Source organism: Artemia franciscana, chromosome 1 (assembly GCF_032884065.1).
Source record: "Artemia franciscana chromosome 1, ASM3288406v1, whole genome shotgun sequence".
NCBI lineage: Eukaryota > Metazoa > Arthropoda > Branchiopoda > Anostraca > Artemiidae > Artemia > Artemia franciscana.
This window is the reverse complement of record NC_088863.1, coordinates 30,009,246-30,024,918: the sequence shown is the minus strand read 5'-3', so window position 1 is coordinate 30,024,918 and position 15,673 is coordinate 30,009,246. Positions and strand designations below refer to the sequence as shown.

Sequence of the window (15,673 nt, the reverse complement as noted above, 5' to 3'; positions counted from 1 at the left end):
GTTCTTTAGGGGGTTGGAATTCATAGCGCAGAGAAGGCAGATACGCAAGTGACCTGTTTGGTTCCAAGAATGATGTTTCAGGACAATTTTGCACCGTTTGTATTTCATCTTTAAGGTCATTGATGTTATGCGCTTGTGGTCCCTAAACTGGACATGCGTATTCAAGCAGTGTTTTTTTTTTTTTTTTTTTTTTTTACCACGTTAGGCTTCTTTCCACGCATAGAAATAAATAGATGATAAATTGGCTCTTTCTTGTCAGCAAAGCAAGGAACTATTAAATAATAGGGAAGTCGAAAAAACCGTGAATAAAAGAAGTTTTTTTCGAACTTGCATCGTTATAAATATCGTCTCAAAAAAGGTGAAACAAAAAAAAATAGATACAGCTGATAGTACATTACATACGTTTAAAACCCAACTATGGAACGAGGAAGAAACGTAAAAAATTCAAAAAATGAGCTTGACTGAAACAAGAAAAACAGGACATGAAACCCTGTTTTCTATCAGAAAAGGGCCAAGTTCATTTAATAATCTGCCGAAAAATTACTTTCTTGTATTAATTTTAAAATTCCCTAAGAAAAGTAAAGAACAAGATCAAAGGCTAAAACGATCGGAAACAAAGCCATATGAAAAGTCAGACTTCAAAGGAGCAGAAATTATCATGAATGAATAAATGAATTCGCTCCTTCAAATCCTTTGTCTATTTTTTGAAAGTTTTTGAATTTATTTCTGTTCGTATTTTACTTGTCACAACTTTAAGACAGTGTAATGCTAAGAATATTTACTAGTTGTTTCAGTGTTTACGCTGAAATATTGGATTACAATTTAAATTTAGAAAAAATTTGACTATTTAATCAAAATATGTGTTCAGCCCCAGCTTTGTGCAATTATCCTCAAATAATTTTTTCACTATAAATTTCTGGGTGGAGGGGAAGGAAGGGAAGTAAATCATATGGATTATTAATCTTCATAATTGGTTGTCTTCTATGGGGCTGAAGAAATTCTGAGTTCTGTGCGGTCCCTTAAACATAGATGTGCCTTAATCCATCATTTTATTAAAAAGAAGTTATCTTACTCTATTTTGTTGTAACTACTAGCGTGCTTAAATAAATCCATGTCTCAGTAATTTGCTTTGTTGTCTTGATAAAATAAAAAATCAGACGTCCCCAATCAATACAACCCCATTTGTTTCCAAATAATTGTCTCGATTGTGGTTCCCTTGGGCATGTCTAAATACCCTGTAAACTTTCAAGTCAATAGAAGAAAACTACAAATTTAGGTTGATATAGTCAAACTTTGCTTCAAATATTTGTTTTCGTTGAGGTGTCCCTAATCCACTCTATATGCTCTATAAAAGGTAAAACAGATTTTGGTTTCATTTTCGAATATCACGAATCAATACAACCAAATTTACTTTCAAATTATTTTTTTCTGCATTTGCCTAGGGAATTTTTAATATAATTTTACAAGCCAGAAACAGACGCATAATTTTTTGGCCTGTTATTGGGTGTCACGAATCTTTCGGATATTTTTTTTTGCAATAAGAATCCTTTGACACAGGATCTGGCGGACACAAGTTTCAATTTGTTCAGAAAACCTTTTTTTGTGCAAATTCATTAGTTTTTTGTTTATCAATTTTATTTTGTATTGGGTTCTCCTTGGCCCAATGACTTGCAGATATTACTTTCGAGCTGACCAGAAAAAAAATATTTTGTAATTTTCCAATTTTTATAACTACTAGGTGATCCAACCTAAAAAGCTGTTTGTACATTCGGGTTCCCTTGGATCCAGAAAAGCAAAACAAATTTTTTTGTGAACTGAAAATCCCTTGGTTCAAGGACTTAAGAGCCAATAAAAAATCGTTTTCTAAGCACATCTTAAGGGGCCCCTTTACCCCCTCCCCCCTCATTTTTTTTTGCCTTGGCTCAAGGACTTATGGATATAGGTTTCAAGCTGTTCGGAAGGAAAATGTTTTTAGATCCTTTAAGGGTCAGCAAACACTTTTTTGTCTGTGGATTAGGATTTCCTTGGCCCAGGACTTGAGGATATGACTTTCTAGCCGATCAGAAAAAAGTCCTTAGGTTAATAGTCTAAGCAATCGGATGTCCTGTTATCGATTAAAAAGATATCCAGAATAAGTGAGCTTCTGATTCCGCCACAGAAGTTTCGTCATTGTAAGATGACGACGAGAGAAATCAAAGCCGTCGCTGATGGAGTTTCCCGAAAAACAGTTGAAAAATCGTGAGATGGCCTATGCACAATTTTTTGTTGCTATCTCCCTCAATTTCTCAGCCTTTCTTTTTAGAAGACAAAAGAAACTCATATCCAAGTACTTAAATTAATTTTGTTTGTTAAAAGAAACATCTAAAATCAGATATGTGAATACCAGTTAGCACCCTCTTTTTCACTTGACCCCTACCAACGGCGTATCCAGGATTTTGTTCGGGGAGGGGCTACAAAAAAAACGAATCAAAATTTGGTTATATAGATTTTTGGTACGTTTAAGTCAAACAATAATTACAGGGTTGGGGGTTTTAAACACCGTACCCCTCCCCGGATACTGCCTCGACCCTCTAAACTAATGTCTTTTCGTAACAGGTCATTCTAAAAAAATGTATGTAGAATAATTTATTGCAAAAACAATAGAGCATCTAAAACTAAAACGATATCACAAATAGAAAAATCAACTTTCCTCTATATAAACATAAATAACAACTTTCACTTAAAAAAGAATAAAAAAAAATCTGTGTTATTCACCGCTAGCCTTGGATTAAATAATTATTTTATGCTTAATACTACTTCTACTTAGTTTTATTACTTTCAGTTTGTTGTAACACCTTTACTGGGTTGCAACAACGACTGTTTGTTGTAACATTAACTATTACTTCCAAACTGTTTGAATCCTTTGGTTATAAACGATGGAAATGGACAAAATGTATTATACTCTTCACCCAGAGGCAATTTTGTACTGAAGATTGCACAAAAACTTACCCAGCATTTGAATTTAAATTTATCTTATTTTGAAGAATGCAACATATTTTTTCAGACCTTTTTTCACCTATATGAAAAGAATCGAATAAGATCTTTCAGAAGCAAACAAAGAATCTAATCATGACGCAAACCATTCCCTAATAGAGGAAAGACATTTGTTAAATCTCTTGACTAAAACCAGGGGCGTAGTACCAGCATTTCATTGGGGGGGAGGGGGCAAGAGGGGTCCACATCCGGATAGTCAAGGGACATGGATATATAATAATTTTGTTCTCCAAATTATTGGGGAAGGGGCATCTTTCCCCCTCCCAAAATGACACCTCTGCTAAAAACTATATATAATAAAACAGAATTACCAGAGGACTCTCCTTAAAGCTGAATTTTGCTTATTCACCGAACCCTCTCAAACGGGTACTTTGATATAAACCGATGTGAAGATCAGGAAATTAGCCAGTCATAGCACACTAGCTTCCAAAAGTTTTCAGATGAGGAATCATTTTTCAAATGATAAAAATAATCAGCAAACATACTTTTCTAACAGCCGGACATCCTGGAATCTCTTCAGACAACTGGATAAAGATAGGGATTACCATGCAATGATCGAGCCAAGTATTGAGCTGAAACTTATTCGACATAAAGTCGAATTTTACAATTTTTGAGTTAATTAGCCATGAAAATATTTGGATAGTTCAGACCCTTCCCGCGCATTCCGCAATATGGCGACCTGTGGGAATATCATACGGAAATATATTTTTGACTGCAGAAAAGGTATTTGATTTAACAAAAATTCGCACTTGAGGATTTCCGAGCTTGTTTAAAACATTAGTGAGGGTTGACAGTAAAACCAATCTTCTTTAGTAAAACTTTGTTTTTGTTTAAGGAGTAAGACTAAACAATATAAAAATTATAGAACAATCCATTGGCGAACTAGGCCATACTAAATTTAATTCTGTTTTTATTGCTTCTTTTACGACGGACAAAAAGGTAAAAAACCCTTCAAATTGAAAAAAAATAAAATTAAAAATAGCATTACCAACCCTTATTAATACGTGAACATATCTTCTGGAGATTAGAAAACATAAACAACATTAGAAGCTTAAAATACTGGGGGGCAAAGAGTGTTATGTAGAAGAAAGACTGTCAATTTCTGGTACTCGCGTCATTTGGTATCCCAACAGTAGCTGCCGAAAGTAGATTTTACTTGGTCTTTACTCAAGGGCGTATCCAGGATATTTGTTCAGGGGAGGGGAGGAGGAAGAGTAGGGTTACAAAAAGCGCACGAAAAATATGTTGATTTGCGTTTTTGTTGCTTTTTCACAAGTCAAACAAGGGGGTGCAAACATGGTATCTCCATGGTACTACTCCCCCCAGGATATGACTTTGCCTTCAATAATATAAAACATAGTGTTTATGAGCGGGTATGATCGTCACTCAAATTCATTTGAATCACCAAAATTGATAGTCTTGTCAAGAAGTACACAAACTTAAATAAAAAAATAAAAAAAAAGCCTGTTAAGACTAGGAAGCACGACAGAACAAAATGAAGTTAAAGCACATGAATTCTGGGATTTTGGATTTAGATGTTACGAAAAGCTGTAGAATTTGTTTTCACAGCAAATTTCAAACAGAAGTTACGATTTCACAGACTAAATGTTTTCTAATCTATCAAAACCAGAATCAGAAACAAAATTTTTGTAAAAAAAAAAAAACAAAAAAAAAACAACAACTAATACTGAACTGATCCAGTATACAGTCAATGAAGTTGAGATCCATGACTGCCATCAAACTCAAATATAAAAAGCAAAAAAGATTATAGTTACAGAAGCTTGGTGTCAAAGAAGCGTGTTTGTTCCAGGGAATTTGCTATATATGAATAGTTCTTTTTTTTCTAGTCATCACATGAAAAATAAATCATTAAATTTTGACAGTTACCCAATGGAAAAATAAAATAACTTTTTTATATATATTTTTCCTTCATATTCTATTCGTTTTTGTCAAACTTTATTTAAAGTAACTTTGGGAAAGAAAACTGTTACGTGAGACTAAAAGCATTGGTTGCAGCTGACGCAACATATTAAAAAATATGATCACAAAAAACAAAACCCAGAAAACAGAGAAAAAACAAACTATTCCGATCAGTCCTCTGTCACTAATCAATCAGGTAAAAATCGCTCTGACTATCATTTGAAAGCAAATACTAGCAGATAAAACTCTTCTATACACAAAATTACAATAGTATGCAGACAGATCCTCGGCAAACTGCCCTGTCACATAACAAGAATTAATTAGTTTCAACAGATGATTCGTTGTAGCGCGTGTATAGGTAAACACAGCCTTCGTAGGTTGCAAGTACAATAGCGGTATTTGGGATCTGTCTTATTAAATGAGTTCCAAGGCCTCTGTATAAACCTCGGTAGCCATCTTCCCGGTATACATTTATAAGACAGTTAATGAACCCACTATGACGGCTTCCTTCTTCACGAAGTCGTGTCCGAGCAACTTCTGTAAGAAAAGAAGTCATTTGACAAAACAATTGCAAATGTAAGGGATGGGATATTAAGATGCCTGCATATAGAGAAGGGGAAGTTCCTTCCCTAAGATAACTTTCTCTGTCCCCTAGAGGACGGACTTTAGGTAGGCGTGCTCATGCATGGGGCAATGAAGGTAATATAAGAAGAGGGTAAATTAAAGATCGTAAAAAAAAAATCGGTACTTATATATGATACGATAAAACCCTCGAGAATTTGGATTGCGAACATGAGACATTATCCGTTTTTTACGGTGTTAATACCAGACAATTAGCTTCAACTCGCTGGGAAAATACATTGTAGCTATATTTTAATGAAATATTTAGTTGATATTTTGGTTGGGTTATTTTAGGTTAAGTATTTAATATAATGCGCTCTGGGCGGCCCCCTTTCCGTAATTCTTTGTTGCAATTTTTACAATTTTGCTAATAAAGTACTACATTTTCATCATATTTTGTTTTATTTCATTAGCATTAACCAAACTTCAATTCAAGAGTGTTTCTCGTATAATACATTATCGTATAATCGTATATATCGCATAATACATCGTTTTGATAACCTTCAGCACACATGATAACCACGAAGGACCGAAGCAGCTTTTTTTTTAAAGAAGCAACTTCTAACAATTTTCTTTGGTTGTCAAACGAAATAATAGCCTATACAACAATATCTATTTCGCTGAGAGGAAGAACTCATCTTAAATACTTGTAGGTTCAGTTTCAAAAAGCAGAACAGAAACTCCCACAATTCTAAAGGAAAAAATCCTTAAATACCATTGACAAAGAGAAGAGGTTAACATTTCAAAAAAAAGAAGAATTTTCTTTGATGTTGTTTAGTTTCTGCGAACTTCATACTATATTAAATAAGCTCTGGTAATTGAGCATCGAAATATACAAATATCACGATGATCCCGAAATATGTCCATACTTCTACGTTTTATTTGTGATCCCAAAATAAACACTTTTAGACATTGCAGCATTTAGCCAAGAGACAACATATATAATATCCCTTGATTTTGACGTTTTCCCAAGATTTTACATTTTACAAAATTTCGAGAGAATATCTTTTTTTTACTTTTATTCTAAATTTTCCTCACATTTTTCCTATATCCGGTGTTTTTCTGAGCAGTGGCTGCCACCCCCCCACTCCGGAACATGTTTTTACACTTTCCGAGATCTGTTGTGGTACTTTTTCTGTTCAATTTTCATTGAAACATTTCCTTTCGCTTAGTTATTGAATATCCAGCTATATTACTGACTTTCAGCTGAAATTGTAAATATTAAGTCAAGTTTTTTTTTCTTTGCACTATTTCCTTTTGCCACGTTTTCCTTGTTGATTCATCATTGCCAGTAATCGGCCACTTCAGTCTTCATTTAAATCCTACAAGAATTTAAAACGAACCTAAACTTGTGTTTACAAATATGTAAATACATTAATTGCATGAATATACATAAAGAAAAGTTTAAGCCAGCTGTGATTACGCATGCCAAAAAGAGAATATCAAAAGATAGTTACACTATTTTACATTCTTAATTGTTTTGCAACTGAATCAAACGATTTTAAAATCGATGGTGCTATTTATAGCATCTACCGTCAAAATTTGGAATACGAGCAGGAGAGTAAAAGTAATTTTTTTACTAAAAAACATATTGAAATAAATGAATGAAGGAAATTCGAAAGAAGCATCCAGCAACAGAGAATTAATTTAATTAATTAATTTAAAACCATTTAATTTAAATTATAACAGAGAAATAATTATAACAGAGAATAATAATTTAAAACAGAGAATTAATTAATTGTTGTGTTGGTTGAACAGTATGCACACATGGGCGCCCATAAGCTGAATTTTAGGGGGTGGTGGCTTACCTGGTCTCTAATCGACATTTCCAATGCTGTATAACAGAAATATAACACTATAAGCAGTGTCATTCAGCCACGGGGGACTGGCACCCCATACCCCACCCTTGTGGGTACCCATGTTTGCGCACTACTTTAAGAATTAAAAGTGTAATGAATTTCGAGTATAGATGAAAATTTACCATGAGGGTAGGCCACACATGAAGCAATAGTTTTAGAAGTTGCTCCAGCTCCCATATACTCCAGAAAGCGTATTAAAGACTTCTTGGGACACGATGATTGCTCTACATCCACCCACTCGTCTTCTTCGAATTGAGATACAGGAGAATCCATTTGGACCTTGTAGTTATCCAATCTCTTCTTTATCGATTCGTATATAACAAAATGTAGGGCTGTTTCGCATATTCCAAAATAGGATGCCGTGATTCCACGATAGAAACCAGGGATTCCCTGAAAGAAGAATTGCCGTTCTAATCTGATTTGGTTGCTCAACTTCAGCAAAAGAAACGCAAGTTGAGCTAAAGTTTTTAGGAAGCAAAATTATTCGTGGAAAGACAATTTTTTTAATACAAGAAATGTTTTCAGTACATTAACACAAACAAATCCTTCCGTCAAATTTGAACTAAATAGATAATTCCGCATTGATTGATAAACAATTTACTTTTGTTAATTAATTTTTATGTTAAGTTTCTATAATGTGAAAATAAACTCTCAATAGCATGGTAATTCAATCCAAAAAAGCTATCTTGGTGTTTCAACCAATCGCAATGGTGATTTTAGTCTAATCACAAGTATAATCATAAAAAAAACTGACCAAAACTGTCTTCTAACAGAGAGTAGGTGAATTATCACTCGTTATTTTATGCAAATCGTGAAACACTTAGGGAGAAAACCCACATACAAAAATTATCTGCGGATTTCTTCTCCTTTTTAGAATTCTTGTCTTTACTAATATATTTTACCGTTGCAACAAATCATCAAAAATTTAAGTTGAGTTTATATTCCTACTGCTAAAACGGAATCAGGAATAGGTTTCCGATAAATAGAATTTGCTTAGATAGATGTTATCAGTGTAACCTTAAAATAGCCTGTCAAAATTCGAACCTGTCCTAAATTCAAAGGTTAGATTTCATGTTATTTTTGCATCTCTCTGAAAAAAAACTATCAGAGAAATAAAATGAAACGGTATTTTGAAGACCTTTTTAATAGTAGCTTGCACTAAAAGTCGATAATAATTTAATGTAATATGTTTATGAAAGACGAAGGAAATCATGATTAGCCAAAAAAGGCTTTTCTTATCGCTCTAAATACAGCTTAAATGTCCTTAAGGCTAAATTCTTCTTTTTAAATAAATATCGTAAAAATTGCAATATAACTGGAATACGGGAACAAACACATGAAAAGGGTCTTTTGGATTTTTCTTCTAAAGTGCCAATCACACGGTGTGTTTAGCTAGACACCGACTTGTAGCCATCATCACTCAGGACCAATGAGGCTTAGTTATGAAATAAGGGGCAAATTGTGACTGGTAGGTTATAATTATGCCTACAAAATGATGTCTATCTGTTAATTGGACCTAAACAAGAAAAAAAAACGAAAGAGAGAATAGAGGGAGAGAAAGCAGAAAAAAAGAAGGTTGGGTCTAATTTCGGGGAAATAAAGGTTTTAATACAAGCCTGCACTTCCCACAAAACTTTGACCATTTACGAAAATCAATCAAGGAAAAAAGATTACCAATATTAGACTTGACTCAGAATGAAGTTAATTTCCTGCTAGTCATCGCGGACATCTATATCTCACAAGCAAATGAACGCTACGGTTCAGACACATTGAACTTCGGCACTAGCCGTAGCTAGCCCCGAAATTTAATGAAATCTTATTATGAATGGGTCCGGCGCTAACTAAAATCTTAGCGCTAGATCAAACAGTTCGTGGTAGCGAACTGTAGTAAGGAGCGACCCGGCTCAATAGTAACCAAAACTCTAAAAAATCGAATTTTGATATCAATAGCTACATCAAAAGAATCGCATTTTAATGCTGATTTTAAATATATAAGTTTCATCAAGTTTAGTCTTACCCATCAAAAGTTACGAGCCTGAGAAAATTTGCCTTATTTAGGAAAGTAGGGGGAAACACCCCCTAAAAGTCGTAGGATCTTAACGAAAATGACACCATCAGTTTCAGCGTATCAGAGTACCCTACTGTAGAAGTTTCAAGCTCCTATCTATAAAAACGTGGAATTTTGCATTTTTTGCCAGAAGACAAATCACGGGTAGGCTACGTGTTTATTTGTTTGTTTTTTTTCCAGGGGTCATCGTATCGACCAAGTGGTCCTAGAATGTCGCAAGAGGGCTCATTCTAACGGAAATGGAAAGTTCTAGTGACCTTTTTAAGTGACCAAAAAATTGGAGGGCATCTAGGCCCCCTCCCACGCTCATTTTTTCCCAAAGTCAACGGATCAAAATTTTGAGATAGCCATTTTGTTCAGCATAGTCAAAAACCATAATAACTATGTCTTTGGGGATGACTTACTCCCCCACAATCACTGAGGGAGGGGCTGCAAGTTACAAACTTTGACCAGTGTTTACATTTAATAATGGTTATTGGGAAGTGTACAGACGTTTTCAGGGGGATTTTATTTTGTTTGGGGGTGGGGCTGAGGAGAGGGGGCTATGTTGGAGGATCTTTCCTTGGAGGAATCTGTCACGGGGGAAGAAAAATTCAATGAAAAGGGCGCAGGATTCTCTGCATTACTATAAGAAAACAATGAAAAATAAACATGAAAACGGTTTTTCAAATGAAAGGAAGAAGTAGCATTGAAACTTAAAACGAACATAGATTATAACGCATATGAGAGGTTCTAAAAATACTTTAGCATAAAGAGCGAGGTATTTAGGAGGAGATAAATACCTTGCTCTTAATGGTAAAGTATTTTTAGTAATTTCAACTATTTATTTTACGGCCTTTCTGATTCAGGGGTCATTCTTAAAGAATTGGGACAAAACTTGAGATTTAGTGTAAAGAGCGAGGTACTAACGAGGGTACAAACCCCCTCGTATACATAATAAAAATATAAGGTTATGAAAGTTTGTTACGTAAGTTAATTCTTAAGTTACGTATATTTTTTACTAATAAAAACGTTCGTTAAAAATTAAAAGTTCTAGTTGCCTTTTTAAGTAACCGAAAAATTGGAGGGCAACTAGGCCTCCTTCTCCACCCCTTATTTCTCAAAATCGTCTGATCAAAACTAAGAGAAAGCCATTTAGCCAAAAAAAGAATTAATATACAAATTTCATTTTAATAATTTATGTGCGGAGAGCCAAAACCAAACATGCATTAATTCAAAAACGCTCAGAAATTAAATAAAAAAAAACTAAGTTTTTTTAGCTGAAAGTAAGGAGCGACATTAAAACTTAAAACGAACAGAAATTACTCCGTATATGAAATGGGTTGTCCCCTCCGCAATTCCTCGCTCTTTACGCTAAAGTTTGACTCATTGCCACAATTCTGCTTTTTAAAACAATTAAAAGCTTTAGCGTAAAGAGCAAGGGATTACGGAGGGGACAACCCATTTCATATACGGCGTAATTTCTGTTCGTTTTAAGTTTTAATGTCGCTCCTTACTTTCAGCTAAATAAACTTAGTTTTTTTTTATTTAATCACTCTCTAAAATGTCTCAAGAACTAGAGTAATCCAGTTACAATCTTGGTAATTTTTTTAAATATTAAATAAAAAAAACAAGTTTTTTCAACTGAAAGTAAGGAGTGACATCAAAACTTAAAACGCACAGAAATTACTTCGTATATGAAAGAGGCTGCTTCCTCATCAACGCCCCGCTCTTTACGCTAAAGTTTGACTCTTTCTCTCAATTCTTCTTTCTAAAACAGTAAAAAACTTTAGCGTAAAGAGCGGGGCGTTGATGAGGAAGCAGCCTCTTTCATATACGAAGTAATTTCTGTGCGTTTTAAGTTTTGATGTCACTCCTTACTTTCAGTTGAAAAAACTTGTTTTTTTTATTTAATTTCTGAACGTTTTTGAATCAATGCATGTTTTGATTTTGGCTCTCCGCAGAGGAATAATCAAAACGAAATTTGCATATTTTTTTTTTTGGCTCAATGGCTTTCTCATAATTTTGATCGAATGATTTTGAGAAAAAAAGAGCGGGGGACGAAGCCTAGTTGCCCCCCGATTTTTTGGTTAATTAAAAAGGCAACTAGAACTTTTAATTTTTTACGAATCTTTTTATTGGTAAAAGATTTACGTAACTTATAAATTAGCTTACGTAAAGAACTTTTGTATTCTCATGTTTTTATTACATATATGAGGGGATTCGCCCCATCGTCAGTACCTCGCTCTTTACACTAAAGCTTAAATTTTATCCCAATTCATTAAGAATGACCCCCTGAATCACAAAAGCCGTAGAATAAGTAGTTGAAATTACCGAAAATACTTTAGCGTAAAGAGCGAGGTATTAGAAGGAGGTGAGCCCCTCATATGGGTAATAATTTCTGTTTGTTTTAAGTTTTATTGCTGTTCCTTACTTCCAGCTGAAAAAGCTTTTTCACTTTTATTTTTTAATTGTTTGTTTTTAAAATAATGCTAGTAAATCCTGCTCTCCCTTCATGGAAATTTTCTTCTCCCATTACAAATTCTCGAAGGAAAGTTCCCCCAGCATATCCCCCTCTTCTCAACCCCTCCCCAAAACCAAAAAAATCCTCCTGAAAACGCCTGTATACTTCCCAATAACCATTACTATATGTAAGCACAGGTCAAAGTTTGTAACTTGTTGCCCCTCCCACGGGGACTGTGGGGGAGTAAGTTGTCCTCAAAGACATAGTTATAAGGTTTTTCGACTACGCTGAATAAAATGGCTATCTCAGAATTTTGATCCGTTGACTTTGGGAAAATAATTAGCGTGGGAGGGGGCCTAGGTGCCCTCCAATTTTTTCGGTCACTTAAAAAGGGCACTAGAACTTTTCATTTCCGTTAGAATGAGCCCTCTTGCAACATTCTAGGACAACTGGGTCGATACGATCACCCCTGGGAAAAAAAAAAAAAACAAAAAAACAAAAAAACAAATAAACACGCATCCGTGATCTGCCTTCTGGCAAAAAATGCAAAATTCCACATTTTTGTAGATAGGAGCTCGAAACTTCTACAGTAGGGTTCTCTGATACGCTGAATCTGATGGTGTGATTTTCGTTAAGATTCTATGACTTTTAGGGGGCGTTTCCCCCTATTTTCTAAAATAACGCAAATTTTCTCAGGCTCGTAACTTTTGATGGGTAAGACTAAACTTGATGAAACTTATATATTTAAAACCAGCATTAAAATGCGATTCTTTTGATGTAGCTATTGGTATCAAAATTCCATTTTTTAAAGTTTTGGTTACTATTGAGCCGGGTCGCTCCTTACTACAGTTCGTTACCACGAACTGTTTGACTAAGTCCCTCTTATTGAAAAATTCAGACATAAACACAATGGTTCATAAGCGAAGGAATCTACTAACAAAAGTTGGTATCTACTAACGAATTCAGTTCTCTGGAAATTATACTAGACATCATAACGAAATGTCTGGCGGTCTCAGACAAGTTTGTAGTAGTGGTATAACAATTAAAACAATTATTATTTAGTTTTGCAACAGAGAGCACAAATTATTTTTCATGAGATACGTGAGTGTAATGAAAAACCCGACATAATCAAATAAATTGTATAAAAAATATAGGAAATTATAAAATCCCTGAGAATGTAAAGGCACCAGAACTAAGCCCCCCCCCCACATACACAGGTAAATCACACAGATAATTTTTAGGTGAATTAATTTTTTAATTTTCAATACAATAATAACCGTAGTTTAGGACCAAAACTTTAAAATGTCACATATCTTAACGTTTTCTTAAACATTTCTAGGGAGGAGAGTCAATGAAATGTCAGGGGGTCCCTGCACCCTATTATCAAAGGCATTGTGGCCCAATGTACGTCTTTTAACGAGATTAGCCAAGAATCTCGAGTAAAACATTTCAAGCTTTAGTGATAATAGGGTCTCTCAGAGACAACTTGCAAGGGGTTCTCTGGTTCCCTTTTCGCAGTGGCGGTTTTAGACCTTAAAATGGTGGCAAATACTCCTTCCTCAGTTTTCCGGACATGCGACTTTAAATCCCATTTATTTTTCATTTTTAAACTGCTATTAAAGTACTTGATTGGCTATAAAATTGTCACAATTGTAGTTTTTTATACCTTGCCTCCCTCCCCACTTAATGAGGCCTAAAATCGTTACTGCCTTTTCGTGCAGGTTCAGTGTAAAGGTTTCCTGCTTTCAATAAGTACCTCTAGCTTGTGTCTTAAATTATATTTCTAGGTCATAAGCTCTTCCAAGTGCAAAAAGAAGATGAAGAAAAAAAGAAACAAGATTAAGGTCGTGATTAAGTGAACTTAAAAACACCAAGGTTCAAAATCGAAGTTAGGGTAGCCTTCTGTCTATCAATTCTCTAGAGACAGTCGATTGTCAAAAACCCTTCAAATAGCACTTATTCATTGGCGGAAATAGCAGGTTAATTATACCAGCTTGTCAATCTGGTCTCTAGGGTGTTATCGGCAATCTGAAATGATTCTTTCTGCCCACCGACTTGTAAAAATTTCAGGTAGCTGAAAATGTTCTATGGGATTGTTCGAAAACAGGAAAATACATCAAAAAATGGTTGCAATCATCATACAGGTTATTGTCTTCTGCTCATGATAGTACCTATTTTGTTCTAAAAGCAATATCCTTCATAGAGTACACTTGTGAAAAAGAGCTAGACATTTTCTAGGATTTCTAAGCAATTAGAAGAAATAGAGCAAAATCATAGCAAACATTTTGTAGCATCTTCAAGAAGCTACGGCCTGATATTAAAAGCGATATCTTTCCGCCAATGAATAATTGAGTACTTTTTAAATATAAATTTTAGATTTTAACATGGGATTTTCGAGTTCCATCAGTTCATTTAATCACAGCCTTAAGAAAAACCTTTACATCTGCATCTTAAAGTATCCAACTTTCGTTTCTTAAAAGCAAAGTAAATCAGAGAAACAGCATTAACAATTCAGCCTTGGGATCTCTTTACCTATATTTTTCTCACGGTCCGAGAAAGCCAGTTCGGAGACAACACAGGGCATGTTTCTTGGTAGTAGAACGAACAGGACACACGATAGCCTGTAAAATATCACTTACTATGCCGCCAACATTTTTCACACGTACATTTAACTGAATTTTATAACAAGGATCAAATCCTACTAAATTAACTTCAAAAGAATTAAAATAGTGATGGTCAAATGGACAAGTAAAAAAAGGAAAACGCTGACCTCCTTAACACTTTTATTTAACTTCATCTGAATGTAATATTGAAAATCAAATCTTGAAAGAAGATTAAAACCTATTAAAAGTACGGCATTCATCCTATGCGAGTAGCTATGACTATTGGTTTTTTGCGAAGGGTAAGCTTGGTCGTAGAATGAAGCTTTATTAAAAGCAGGATTTGTTAGAAACTTCAAATCACTAGGCCTACTACAAATCATTAGAAGAAAATTAAAAAGACTATTTTGCCGCTTTAAAAAATTTACCTTTCGGGACAGAAAATTGATCTATTCTAAAGAGTAAAACGAAGCATTAAAAAATCATTCATCTTTAAACATACTGAAAAAAAAAACAACATTGTATACGAAAAGAACAACAGATACAATTCTGTCAAAACTGAAAAGTAAAAAATGTCACATAAAGAGGGTTGCCACCACGGTCAATTCCTAAATTGCTCAAATTCCCCAAATTGCTTGTTACACAGCGATTTTCGGTGATATAGTCAAAAACACCATACGCCTGTTACGGCTTGTGCCGCGACACGCGCATGATCCGTTTAAGTATATTTGGATTAGTTTAAGATCACTTTTTTAAAATCTTTTTAAGTCTGGTTATTTCAAACTTGCCAATCTTTCTAAACGAAGACGGCAAAAAACGGCCCTGATTATGCCAAACTCTCCGCCGATCTTTCGAAATAGGTGCGGCAAATAGCCGGTTCGCACTTTTTGTTTATTCCTCTGTCTTTTTTCAAAATCCTCGTTATTTCATCCAAGACAAGAACAAAAAAAAATTATAGCACAAAAGTGCTACAATTTGGTCATTCAATGAAGCACGTGCTACACATGATGAAATAGTGCTAATATAGCACTTTCGTGCAACAGGTGGCAACCCTACATATAACGCTGATCCAAAAAGTGTATGAGATTATACCACTAATGAACTTCGGTTGCGCTGTCAAAAGGAGTAT

The 15,673-nt window shown here is 34.5% G+C and overlaps 2 protein-coding genes across 2 annotated transcripts in view; both read right to left on the bottom strand.

Moving 5' to 3' along the window:
- Nucleotides 1–15,673, bottom strand: part of LOC136028331 (glyceraldehyde-3-phosphate dehydrogenase-like) — a 360,255-nt gene that overhangs the window by 107,598 nt on the left and 236,984 nt on the right. The gene's annotated exons all lie outside the window — the stretch shown is intronic.
- Nucleotides 2,613–15,673, bottom strand: part of LOC136028325 (mitochondrial carrier protein Rim2-like) — a 34,735-nt gene continuing 21,674 nt past the window's right edge. The window contains exons 5-6 of the mRNA XM_065706100.1: nucleotides 7,556–7,823; nucleotides 2,613–5,490 (exon numbers count right to left, since the gene is read on the bottom strand). Coding sequence (XP_065562172.1) covers nucleotides 5,270–5,490; nucleotides 7,556–7,823 — 489 coding nt within the window. The 3' untranslated portion in view covers nucleotides 2,613–5,269. The remainder of the gene's footprint in view (nucleotides 5,491–7,555; nucleotides 7,824–15,673) is intronic.